The sequence below is a fragment of the Cherax quadricarinatus genome, chromosome 18 (genome assembly GCF_038502225.1).
Source record: "Cherax quadricarinatus isolate ZL_2023a chromosome 18, ASM3850222v1, whole genome shotgun sequence".
Lineage (NCBI taxonomy): Eukaryota > Metazoa > Arthropoda > Malacostraca > Decapoda > Parastacidae > Cherax > Cherax quadricarinatus.
This window is the reverse complement of record NC_091309.1, coordinates 10,716,849-10,731,033: the sequence shown is the minus strand read 5'-3', so window position 1 is coordinate 10,731,033 and position 14,185 is coordinate 10,716,849. Positions and strand designations below refer to the sequence as shown.

The window sequence follows — 14,185 nt, the reverse complement described above, 5'->3', positions numbered from 1 at the left end:
ACTGCTACTACACTCTGTTTAAAACCAAGCAACGCAGCTCGTGAAGAATGCATATGTAGACATTGTAAGTAAATATCTTAAATTTGCTTGCAATAGAAGAAAGAAATATACATACCCAGATGTTCTCTTGTTAACCCTTTCTGGGTCGAATTCCACAGCCTATTGTATATCCATATGATGTTTGCGCTACCGTCCAGAGAATGAATAAAGAGTTGAGCAACAAAGTAGCCACGCAGACAGCAGCCTCTAAAATCTGCACGTATTACAACCCAGAGTTCTTTGTATTTCAGTGATCATTAAGTACAGGAAAGGTGTTCAAATTACAGGATTTCTTTTTGTAATGAACATTGTATTCAAGTATCATACACTAGAAGGCTACAGGTCAATATTCAACGTAGACATTTACACAAGTGTTCAGTAACGTTGTCAAGTACACATACACAAACTCCTTAATGGCCAACACATTCAAGAATTTCTGCAATTTACTCAACATATATTCTCCATTGGTTGTCTTTTTTGAACACGCTGTAGTAGTAGTAGTAGTAGTAGTAGTAGTAGTAGTAGTAGTAGTAGTAGTAGTAGTAGTTAGTAGTAGTAGTAGTAGTAGTAGTTAGTAGTAGTAGTTAGTAGTAGTAGTAGTAGTAGTAGTAGTAGTAGTAGTAGTAGTAGTTAGTAGTAGTAGTAGTAGTAGTAGTAGTAGTAGTAGTAGTAGTAGTAGTAGTAGTTAGTAGTAGTAGTTAGTAGTAGTAGTAGTAGTAGTAGTAGTAGTTAGTAGTAGTAGTAGTTAGTAGTAGTAGTAGTAGTAGTAGTAGTAGTAGTTAGTAGTAGTAGTAGTAGTAGTTAGTAGCAGCAGTTAGTAGTAGTAATACAGAGTATTAATAAATAGCAATAGTACAGGCTCCAAAATAGTACTACTACTACTACTACCACCATCAGGGTGTTCAAAAGCTTTATTGTATTCACAAAACAACCACTAAACCTGTATGGGGAAATCAACATTACGAAGGAAAAGTGAACAGTTACAGCTGTGTCAGGCACACGCAATGTGTAGATGTAATCGAGAGTAAAAAAAAATTGTATATAACCCAGCCATTCCAGGTCATGGTGGGTCACCTAGCACATCACTGTTCAAACCTGGAGTCTGTGTTATCGACTCCAGGCTGAGGGACTGATTACCTCTAATTCAGTCTTATCTTCCACTATTTATCTCTGTACCAGACTGATGAAGCCACATGCTGGAAAACGTTTCCACAAGAAAGGTTCCGAAATGTTGGAAAAGTGTCTAATTCTTCAATAATAATACGACCGCCTCACTGCTCTAGTCAAGCGAGGTCAAATCGTCTCTCTTGACCTCTTGAAAGTGTGTCGGGGGAGGGTTGAATCAGAAGTAGGGGGAAGGGGTGAGCAAGGGAAGGGGGAAGCAGGATATACGGTGGGGGTGGGGGGTAGCTGATCGTGTGGCGGGTGGGAATGAAGAAGGGGGAGTGGAGGTAATGGTTGCTTTAAGGGGAGGGGAAGTAAGGGTTAAATTAGAGCGTTCGTATTAAGGGTAGGGAAGGTAGACCGGTTATGGGTAAAGGGAAGGGATGGAGAGCATGTTGGGAGTAGTAGTGACTTCAACTCTACTGAATGGAAGAGGGATTAGCAGAAGGAAGGAGTTAGTACAGAGAGGGAGAGAAGTCCTCCTCTGAGATGGGGATGGATGGATGTGGCCCTCGTGGATAACAGAGAGGGATTACTTCCAGATGGGGTGGAAATGAGAAGTTCTAAACGAGACGGGGGTGAGTGTGCTTATGAGAAAGGGGGTTATGCAACTAGATGGAGGTGAGGAGGGGGCGGGAGTAATCCTCCGTGATGGAGGGAAGGGGAGTGGACGAGAGGTGCTCCAAACATCGCATCAACCCTCACCGACCTAAAGATTTTCACACATTTATGACATTTCTCGCACATTTTCCACAGATTCCTTAAAATCATTAACCACTTTGAGCTCTCGTATTGTTGTAGCGGCGGGCCATCATGTTACTTAGACCCACGTCAGGAAACACTTGTCCTGTTTCCTGACACCTTACCAAACCTAACCTTCCAGTTTACCATATTTAACTGGAAGCTTTAACAGAAATAAACTGGAAATAGAGAGGATCGAAGAAGGCATGTAGTCAGACGCGAGTGAAAGGAAAGCGAGAAACAGTAAATGCGTAGATGGAATTCAGAGAGTGGATGGAAGAAAGTCGAAGAGTTAGAGCAAGGACGCATGAGACTATTCAGAGCTCTTGGTCAATAAACACATACATTCACCAGCACTCACATTCCCTCTTAACACAAGCAGACAACGGGGCAGAGGCAGTAACATCAACGTTTTGTTGAAAATGGTATAAAATACCGACAAGTTAAACATTAAAATATGTGGTAGAAACCTTGGTAATAAATACCGACAAGTTGGTTTAGAAAGACACGTAAGCAAACACTATGACATATTTATTAGAAAACGTTTCGGTCCTGGGTATCTTTATTGAGACGTCTCGCCTACACAGTAGGCGAAACTGCTGCGCATGTGTCTTAATGTTCAAATATAAACACTTGATGGATATGATAATGGTACACAATGCCGACAAGTTGATATGTAAGACATGTGCAGCAGTTAGGTATCTTTATTCCGAAAAGTTTCGCCGACACAGTAGGCTTCTTCAGTCGAGTACAGAGGAGACAGCAGCAGAAGTAGCAGTAGAGATGTGAAGACGATATAATCAGTCTATCACCCTTCAATGCGTAGTTTTCAGGTGGTCAGTCCCTCAGCAAAACTGACCACTCAGAACTCCGTTTTCAAGGGTGATGGACCGATTACATCGTCTTTATATTTCTACTGCTTTTGCTGCCTCCTTTGTACTCGACTGAAGAAGATTGAGACACTTATGCAACATATGGGAATCTTTATTAAGGAAACGTTTCGCCACACAGTGGCTTCATCAGTTCAGTACAAAGCAGAGAGGGGTAAGGAGAGGAGTTTGAGGTAATCAGTCCCTCAGCCTGGAATCGATGTGTTGTCCATCACTCTTGTAGAATGTACAGCATATGACCGAAGAAGTGGCTTATATACTGTAGTCAGGCGAGTCAAAATCATTCCTCAAATCTGTCAGACACTGCAACATCACGGGATATTGATACAAGGAATTCTTCAACACTTGTCCAATCTTTGGACGAAGACCTACTTACACTAGTGGATGGTTCCACTGTGACCCCGCCTCCTGCTTCGTCTCGCCTGACTACAGTATACGTATAAGCCACTTCTCCGGTCATATGCTGTACTTTTTACAAGAGTGATGGACTGGACACAGATTCCAGGCTGAGGGACTGATTACCTCAAACTCCTCCCCTTACCCCTCTCTGCTTGGTATTGAACTGATGAAGCCACTGTGTGGCGAAACGTTTCCTTAATAAAGATTCTCATGTTGCACAAGTGTCTCAATCTTCAACTTGTCGGTTTTCAAAACCATTTATCACACTCGACTGACAAAGCCTACTGTGTAGGCGAAACTTTACGGAATAAAGATGCCTAACTGTTGCACAGGTGTCTCACCAGAAGACCGAGATCGGTCTTCTGTTCTCTCTTCAGTATTATATTCGACTGGAGAAGCCTGCTAAACAGGCGAAAAGTTTCGGCAATAAAAATACCAAAGTCTTGCCCAAAGCATCAACTTGTCTATTATATATACCATCAATAATACAGGCTCAAGACAAACACTTCATGGTGACCCCGACATTTAGTCTTCGACACGAGCTGTTCAACACAAGGATTACCCCCAAAGGTCATGGATCCCGAGAGGCCAGGCCGCCACCACCACCACAGCCAAGCTTTTACTACTCGACTTGTTGAACCATGACTTATTCCATGGCCCACTGGTGGTAAGCACATCCAAGAAAGTCGTATCAACGGCCCTCTGGTGGTAAACACATCCAAAACAGGTGTTTCAACGGCCCCTCTGGTGGTAAGCACATCAAAAAAGGTGTTTCAGCGGCCCACGGATGATCAGCACATCCAAGCACAGACGTACAAGATTGGGGAGATAACTGTTCGGATAGGGGAAGGAGGTATCTATATGGATGGGGGTGGGAGAGATGTTCTCACAGGGGCGGGAGTGGGAGGGTTGTGCTCACAAAGACAGGGGTGGGAGGGTTGTGCTCACAAAGACAGGGGTGGGAGGGTTGTGCTCACAAAGACAGGGGTGGGAGGGATGTACTCTCACGGTAATGTGGAGAAAAGGGATGTACTAGATCTTTTATGGAATGCCTCTAAATATCCCTATGGTTGATGAAGGCGTTGGCTACCTGACAGTGCTGACTGCAGTTAAGGTATTCTTCATCTTCACGTCTCGTTGGTAAATTCTCATTTACATTAGGCTGCTCATTTCTGGTCTATGGATCTGAACACTTTTCAGAGTCATGTATGAATGGAATAAAGTAGCCAGTGGCGTCACTAAAGTGAGAAATTTGAATAAGTTGAAAACTAGATTGGACAGCCTAGCACGGGCTAGTAGGTCTACTGCAGTGCTCCTCCATTCTCAACCAATCCTCAAATGTCAGTATTTCACCGTAGCTAAAACAGTAAGATGGGTTAATTTTCACGAGCCTTAAACAGTGATTATCCGACTGTACTGGGTACGCTCGGTAAGTATAGTGTATTCGCTCTTCAATTTTTTTTATCCCCTCTTAAGTAATATTTATTAACGTTGTGGTATGTTATAACTGGTTAATTTTTATGAATACGCTAAACTGGCCAAATCTGAAGATCGTAATTCGAGAAATTTGCTGACAACAGTACGTGAAATTTACATATTCATATGCTGTAGCTGTTGATCCAAGGATTTGAACACGACTTTCCCTGCCTTGGCTCATACCTAATGGTCACCCATTTCCCCAGGAGCTGCATGTCCTACGGGTTTAGTTTTCCTCGAGTTATCAACATTACTAGAAACCTATGGTTATGTTAAGCTTTGTACTAGGCTCTGAGTCATGAGGATTTAGACACATGTGCAACATGTGTATTATTATTTGTAGACGTTTCGCCAACCACTGGTTTTATCAATACAAGGACATAATGTGAAGAAATATATACAAAACATGAGGTAATCATTCTCTCAGCTTTGGCTGTGCATTATGTCCTTGCATTAATAAAGCCACTGGTTGGCGAAACGTCTATAAATAAAAACACACAGATGTTGGTACATGTATCTAAAGCCTCGTCTTGTCGGTATTGTATACCATTTACCTAAACATCGTGCCAGTTGCTGGCTAGTTATGAACTAGGCTCCGACTCGTGCCAGTTACTAGGCTGTAGCTAAACTCCGCAGTACCGGGTACCGATTTTCTTTAAGACTTACTCAGTGGCCTAGCTTAACCCAATACCCATACCCTGTACTCTCACATTAAACACAAAAGAGCAGCACTTAGCTTCTAAAGCTCCCGGAAGCTAAAGAAAAAGTTCAGTTACCCCTGGAATAACTTGGGGTAACTTGGAATAAGTTACCCCTGCGATAAGTCTTTCCTTATCCCAGGCTGTTCATTTTTACCATCTTGGTCAATCAGATCGACTGAAAAAAAAAATAAAATAAAAATATCGAGAATCCTATTCATTATTTGTAATAAAGTTGGTAGAATTACCGACAATATAACAAACATTGACAAAGTTCCTGGAGAGCGAAACGTTGCCACAATAAAATGTCACATTAGTTGCACTTGTGTCCTTCTACTTTACATATTCATTATTTAATGAGAGGGAAGCGCTGGTTTAGAAAGACACGTAAGCAAACACTATGACATATTTATTAGAAAACGTTTCGGTCCTGGGACCTTGACCAAGGTTTATACCAGGGAAGCGCTAAACCCATATGGATCCTACAGCGCCTGGGGAAAGGGAGGCAAAGTGGTTCGATTCAAGGGGAAGTGAAGCCCAGTTCAAGAGATCAGCATCCAATATACGTCGAAATAAGTTAAGAAGTTAAATAGAGAAATTAAATAGGCAAGTTAAATAGGCAAATAGCAAAAAAAAAAAAAAGTTACCATTGTTTGGTAAACAGGACATATGTGGAACTCGTGTGACAAAGTTCCTGGAGAGCAAAACGTTGCCGTAGTGAAATGTTTTATTTGTACATGGGGTCCCTTTTTACCTAACAAATTGAGATCATATTTTGGTTCCAGTTTATTTTGATAGACGGGCTGGGGGGAGGGGAGTCAATATTGACTTTAGCTGCTCGGAAAATATGGGTTATTATGTAAATTTTCCGTCAATAAGCGGATTGTGCAATGGAGATATTTGATAAATTACACACATGTGGGTATCTTTATTGAGGAAACGTTTCGCCACACAGTGGCTTCATCAGTCCATACGTAGGAGAAACTTGAAGAACAGGAGGAGAATGAGGTAATCAGTCCCTCAACCTTGAGTCGATGTCTTCAGTCCATCAATCTTGAATAGAATACGGCATATGAGCGGAGAAGCAGCTTATAAACCGTATGGCAGGAGAGGTGCAGCAGTCATAGGTGGTGTTACATAAGAACATAAGAACGAAGGAACACTGCGAAGGCCTACTGGCCCATGCGAGGCAGGTCCAAGTCTCCTACCGGCTTAAGCCAATGCACCCAACCCAGATTCTCCTCCACCACGATGCTGTGAACACTAACTCCAAGGCCGAGGGACTGATTACCTCATCTTTTGTATATAGTTCTACTGTCTTCCTATTATGTCCTAGAATCTGTATTGATAAAGCCACTGGATGGCGAAACGTCTACTACAATAAAGATATCCAGATGTTGCACATGTGTCTTAACTTTCATATTGTCGGTATTTTATACCTTTCTTGCACACCCAACCTAGTCAGGTCAGGTCACATTGACTTAAGGGAGGAACACGGCAACCGTCCTGGTAGCACAAGCTATCAGGTCCAACTCACACCCACCCACATCCACTCATGTATTTATCCAACCTATTTTTAAAGCTACACAACGTTCTGGCCTCTATAACTGTACTCGGGAGTTTGTTCCACATTTGTTCAATGTGGAAGTAGGTCGTGCCCAAGAATTAGGCAAGCGAAGAATTCCCAAGTATTAAGATCCCAAGAAGTTGCAGTGTCTGACAGGTTTGTAGATGAATGGTTCAGAGAACCGACATGTTGTTAAATTAGACACATGTGCATTATTATTATTATTATTATTATTATTATTATTATTATTATTATTATTATTATTATTATTATTATAATCAAAAAGAAGCGCTAAGCCATGACACATGTGCAACTCTTGGGTATCTTTATTGAGGAAACGTTTCGCCACACAGTGGCTTCATCAGTCCATACAAACCTGTCAGACACTGCAACTTCTTGGGATCTTAATACTTAGGAATTCTTCGCTTGCCTAATTCTTGGGCACTACCTACTTCCACATTGAACAAATGTGACACCACCTATGACTGCTGCACCTCTCCTGCCATACGGTTTATAAGCTGCTTCTCCGCTCATATGCCGTATTCTATTCAAGATTGATGGACTGAACACATCGACTCAAGGTTGAGGTGAGGGACTGATTACCTCATTCTCCTCCTGTTCTTCAAGTTTCTCCTACGTATGGACTGATGAAGCCACTGTGTGGCGAAACGTTTCCTCAATAAAGATACCCAAGAGTTGCACATGTGTCTAATTTATCAACATGTCGGTTCTCTGAACCATTCATCTGTATGTATGTATAATGTTCGCCAAGACCATAGTCCTGGCACGGGTCCCAATCTTGCGATGACCCGTCTCTGGCTCCCGATGGAGAAAGGTTTCCACAATGATGCGACGCATGCCGCTTAAGCGCCCCTCTGGTCAGTTCAACTGGTGCATCTCATAAGCGACACCATATGTAACTATGGACACTAGCGAGGAGGAGGATATGTCATTATCACAGGTAACAGCTTGTCTGGTTCGTTGACCCCATGGTACACTAGTGTGGCTGCAGTCATCTCTGGGTCCTCTTCGGGAGGGAATATCACCCCTAGTTGCCTGCGGAGTGTCTCAGTAGCTTCGCACTCTAGAAGATAGTGTGTTAGGGGCCGCTGGACAACATGCTGACAGTACTGGCACATCTCCTCAGCCTTGTCTACCATCATCTTGGCTGTGGGAAAGCCCAAACGAAGCCGATGGATGGCGGTACACTGCGCTCTGGACCAGCTTCTATCATATGGAGGGGGGTTCTCCCTGAGTCGCTGCTCGGTACCACTGTTGAGATGGGGTATCACCTAAGACCTCCCCCATAAGTTTCGTGGCTCTGGCAGCCACCAGTTTGGTCTGTCGTAGGCTGATTGGGACAGTAATCCCAACATGTGGATAGTCTGTTGCTGCCTTGGCTGCATCATCTGCCGCCTCATTTCCCCGGATGCCAGCATGGCTGGGGATCCAGTTCAATGTCGATCTATGGAGATATTTATATAGTACAAGACACTTTTAAAAGGGGTGGAGGGGTAAGCCAGTGGAAGGCCTCGGTCAGATGACCAAAAGCTCCAGTGGCGGGTCATCATGGGTCAAAGACCCGCGTCAGAAAACACTTGCCCTGATTTCTGAAGATTCGTACTTAAGATATTTATATTTTGTGATTAGGGGGGGGAGGGCAATGCCACACAAAAGAATCCAACCTAAACGTAACTGTAACTTATATTCTGTGTTAGGGGTTGGCTTAAACCGTTAGGAGACTTGGACCTGGTATAAACCTTGGTAATAAATACCGACAAGTTGGTTTAGAAAGACACGTAAGCAAACACTATGACATATTTATTAGAAAACGTTTCGGTCCTGGGACCTTGAAGAACAGGAGGAGAATGAGGTAATCAGTCCCTCAACCTTGAGTCGATGTGTTCAGTCCATCAGGACTGAAGGTAGAAATATACCTAGCTGGATGAATCTTATTGTGGCTAGCTGGTCTAGTGGCTAACGCGACGGGCTAAAGTTTTGAGACTCTATGACCGCGGGTTCAATCCCGGCCGAGTCATTATAACGAAATCTCCTCCCACACACAAAAAATATAATTTGCGCACCAAAAATAGCGTGTTGCAAAATCCAGGTATTACTATGCATTGTAAAATATTAATTACTACCTAACTCCGTAGAGCAACTAAAGTCAATATTAGGTGGGATGAGCCTTGATTATCCTCACACTTAGGGGTCACACACCACTTGAGAAAATAAGGAGCACTGCAACAGGCCTACTGGCCCATGCTAGGCAGGTAATGAGATTCGATCAAAGGGGAAAGGGCGCTAAAAAAAAAAAAAAACTTTTGATCAAGAGTGCAGCAACAGTTGGCTGGGTCTGAGTAACTAGCGGGCAGAGCGTGGGTTAAACTGTTTGGGAAATATGTCTAGCGGTCCCTCACCCTCTCTGGAGGAAGCTATAGAAATGCCTGTAGTCCTGAAGGATACAAAATTAACACACATTCTTCCCTTAATTCTCTACAATAGTTTGTAACTCTAATCAGAATTTACATTAGATGAAGGCAATGAATACCACGCTCTCTCATCGTATCAAATCCGTGCGTGGCATTTTAAGAGTAAGTTTGAATATCAAAGAACACTGCTAATGTTTCCTGCCCCGGGTGGTGTCCCCCAGGTGGAGGTGGGGGTAATAATTACATTCCCGGGGAAGCGCTAAACCCACTGGTGCTCAATTAGCGCCACTTGTTACAGGCTTTATTTGAGGAAAGCAGCTCCAATTCTTCTGATCAAGAGCCCTTCATCAGCATCAAAGCACACCCTTTCTCTCATTCTTGAAGGGAGGGGTGATAATGGGAGTAAGTGGGGGGGGGGGTTATGTACCTCGCGCGGCAGGTGATGCTGGGGGTGCTGGGAGCTACGCTTGTTCTCAACCCGCAACCCCCAACATAGCCCCGACCTCACTGAGCTTAACTTTATGTCACAACCATGACACGAAACGTTTTGCGAAACGTGCTGTGATGTTGTATATGATGCAGTACGAGCGTGGGCGAACACACTTGTGGCAGCGCCTCCCCCACCACCACCACCACCACCCTCCTGGCCACCTGTTGGAGTGGCCCAGGCGGCAGCCATGTTGGCTGCCCTGCTACCACTACACTCACTATTTTAATCTCTACACACACAATACACACACGCACACAATTTCAACACCTTTTCTTTCTTCACGTTTCGTAATTCCAGCGGTATAAAAATAAATTATTAGCGATCACCCCGAACTTCGTCACTCCATGACGACACAAAACGGAGACTTAAACACTTAACAGGAAGGAAACATTTATTGAAGTGGATTTCAACAGTCTTTATTTCCATGCATGTGGGTGGACACTGAGGCTGGGTTAGTGGAGTGGACTTAGGCCTACAGCCAGAAGGCCTAATCTAGAGAAATAGAAGCAGGTGGTTTAGATTTAATCTAGTTTCAAGAGGGTGAAAGCTGACTTCAGCTACGCATGCATCTACAGCCACAACTACAGCAAGCACGGAAAGCATGTTATATTGAAGGGGGATCGGTAAATTCGTAGGGGGTAAACTAAAATAGTGGGAGATAATCAGGTATGAGACGAGGACGAGCAGCATCAAGGGACTCCCCTTGAAGGACTCGTGGATGCAGGTGCCTTAAGTAGCATCAAGGGAACGTCTCTGAAGGAGGAGTCAAGGCGCAAGACACTGCCCAGGATGTTAATTTCACGAGAGTAAAGTAGCACAAGTGACAAGAGATAAGATAAGGAAGATAGCAAGCAAGAATGAGGCAGTAGCACGTGCGTGAGAGGATAGCGAGAGGCACACGTGTCAGTGAAGCTCCACAGGTGTACCTGCGTCCCCACACACCTGTGATAGTCTACCAGCTGGGGGGGGGAGAATACTGCTACTTACTGTACCTACGGACTCTACTAGCTCGGTACATGCACACACTCAAGGCTTTATCAGAAGATTCACTACCTTTCTACAGACGGCGTCCCACACCAAGAACTGCATTAAGACGATATCTTCTTCGTCTGTGCCCAGCAAGGGACCATTCGCCCCTGCCGTGGCTGTATACGTTACTACAAAATGGGTCGCCATATTGAGTACACTAGAGCCACAACACAGCAGTGAGTTTCACACAAGCCGGGTTGTAGATACACCTTACCGAGTCCTCTCCCACCCCTCAGTATATATCCCACAACCCGAAACCGATCACCAGAGAAAAAATTAATAGACAAAAATAGAGTGTGCAACCCTCCCAACACCGTAGCGCCTCGACCACTAACCAGCCAGGTAGGTGACGGACTGCACCTGTGGATCACATGCCCAACACCGCCACAACCTCCAATATAACCCCAGCTTTTTTAACGTAAAACAACCACATAGACAATTTCTGCATAGCACATCAAATTACACATTACATCAGTTGTTTAACTCCTTGCGTACTGGACAAAACTACAGCGTAGTTAAAGAGAAATGTGAATAAAGCTGTGGAAATAAGATTCAGCATCTGATATTTCTCTATCTTGAAGGCGTGGTTAAAGTAACTCGAAATGTGATTGGGTGGCAGGCAGCCTCGCGGGCGTTGATTGGCTGGTGCGATTAGGGCAGCACTGCCGGCCGGCAACACAGAACATATGGTGAAGATGTGCGTCCTGGCCTCTACATGGTGGTAGTAAATATAACGAGACACACGTAGCAGCACACGCCGCAGCTGCAGCAATGACGACACAAAGGCACAAGAAAGATATAGACGCCTTATCCCAGGTATTGGTGTCTGTGTCTGAAGAATATGCCTTAACAAAATAAAAATCCCCTGCAGAATACAAGGTGGACGCCAGGACCTACACAAGGTGGACGCCAGGACCTACACAAGGTGGACGCCAGGACCTACACAAGGTGGACGCCAGAACCTACACATGGGGGACGCCAGGACCTACACAAGGTGGACGCCAGAACCTACACAAGGTGGTCGCCAGAACCTACACATGGGGGACGCCAGGACCTACACAAGGTGGACGCCAGAACCTACACAAGGTGGACGCCAGGACCTATACAAGGTGGACGCCAGGACCTATACAAGGTGGACGCCAGAACCTACACTAGGTAGACGCCAGGACCTACGCAAGGTGGACGCCAGGACCTGTACAAGGTGGACGCCAGAACCTACACTAGGTAGACGCCAAGACTCTCACAAGGTAGACGCCAAGACTCACAATGTGGACGCCAGAACCTACACAAGGTGGATGCCAAGACTCGCACAAGGTGGACGCCAAAACCTACACAAGGTAGACGCCAGAACCTACACAAGATGGACGCCAGGACCTACACAAGGTGGACGCCAGAACCTACACAAGGTGGACGCCAGAACTTTCACAAGGTAGACGCCAAGACTCGCACATGGTGGACGCCAGGACCCACACAAGGTGGACGCCAAGACTCGCACATGGTGGACGCCAGAACCTACACAAGGTGGACGCCAGAGTCTACACAAGGTGGACGCCAGAACCTACACAAGGTGGACACCAGAACCTACACAAGGTGGACACCAGAACCTACGCAAAGTGGACGCTAGAACCTAGACAGGGTACCTAAATACTGCTACAGGTACGACTGTGGGAAAGTTTGCGTGGCAGGTGTCAGTGTGCCTACAGTGACTACTGTATTCTCGCTTCAGAACGACTTCAAGCTTCAGAACGACCTCATTAAGCTTCAGGACGACCCCATTAAGCTTCAGAATTAAATTCAGAACTACCTCATTAAATTCAGAACGACCTCATTAATTCAGAACGACCTCGTTAAGCTTCAGAACGACCTCATTAATTCAGAACGACCTCGTTAAGCTTCAGAACGACCTCATTAAACTTGTGAAATTCATGAAGCTTTAAAACTTCATAAAGCTTCAGAACGACCTTGTTAAGCTTCAGAACATCATAAAGCTTCAGAACGAGGTCATAGACCAGCACCACATCACTCGGGGTCACAGACCAGCTCCACCTCACCCGGGGTCACAGACCAGCTCCACCTCACCCGGGGTCACATACCAGTTCCACCTCACCCGGGGTCACAGACCAGCTCCACCTCACCCGGGGTCACATACCAGTTCCACCTCACCCGGGGTCACAGACCAGCACCACCTCACTCGGGGTCACAGACCAGCTCCACCTCACCCGGGGTCACATACCAGCACCACCTCACCCAGGGTCACAGACCAGCACCACCTCACTCGGGGTCACAGACCAGCTCCACCTCACCCGGGGTCACAGACCAGCACCACCTCACCCGGGGTCACATACCAGTTCCACCTCACCCGGGGTCACAGACCAGCACCACATCACTCGGGGTCACAGACCAGCTTCACCTCACCCGGGGTCACAGACCAGCACCACCTCACCCGGGGTCATAGACCAGCACCACCTCACCCGGAGTCAAAGACCAGCACCACCTCGCCCGGGGTCACAGACCAGCACCACCTCACCCGGGGTCACAGACCAGCACCACCTCACCAGGGGTCACATACCAGCTCCACATCACCCGGGGTCACAGTCCCCTTGATGCCGGCGGGAAAACTCTTGATCCAAAAAATCGGAACTACCCTCCCTTCCTTGGATCGAACCTGATAACCTTCCATTCCCCCACCCATGTGGGTTTAGCAATTAGTTATGATTATAATCTCATTCCCTGGAGATTAGGAAGTGCGGGGTTATTAAAAGCATTATACAGAGAGCTGAGGAGGGGTTGTTGAGGTGGTTCGGACATTTAGAAAGGATGGAACAAAATAGAATGACTTACAGGGCGTATAAATGTCTTGTGGAAGGCGGGGAAGGTGTCGTCCTTGGAAAGGTTAGAGGGAAAGGGGGGTTAAAGGAGGTTTTGTGTGCGAGGGGCTTGGACATCTGACAGGCATGTGTGAGCGTGCTAGGAGTAGAGGCAAGTGGTTTTTATGACAGTGCATTCTGTAAGAAGGATGATGCACCGTAAGTTTAATATGAGTAAGTACAAATTTGAAATTTTACAGAATTATTAAAAAAACTGGGCATCATTGGAATCAGATCAACGAGGCCAACAACCAGGAGTCCAGGTCCGGGCCTGGGCCATAGCGGCAGTAACCTCCGGAAGCGACTCTAAGTGAATTTTAAGTAATCGTACTGTTGAAGTGTGAGCAAAATAACATTTATGAAGGGATTCAGGGAAACCGGTTAGCCGGAGTT

At 45.5% G+C, this 14,185-nt stretch overlaps 1 protein-coding gene across 3 annotated transcripts in view; it reads right to left on the bottom strand.

The window, feature by feature from the left end:
• Nucleotides 1-11,251, bottom strand: part of fus (epithelial splicing regulatory protein fusilli) — a 302,666-nt gene extending 291,415 nt beyond the window's left edge. For all 3 annotated transcript variants that reach the window (XM_053777572.2, XM_053777566.2, XM_053777567.2), the window contains exon 1: nt 10,950-11,251. In XM_053777572.2, the coding sequence (XP_053633547.1) occupies nt 10,950-11,072 (123 nt within the window). In that variant the 5' untranslated portion in view covers nt 11,073-11,251. The remainder of the gene's footprint in view (nt 1-10,949) is intronic.
• Between the last annotated feature and the right edge of the window lie 2,934 nt (nt 11,252-14,185).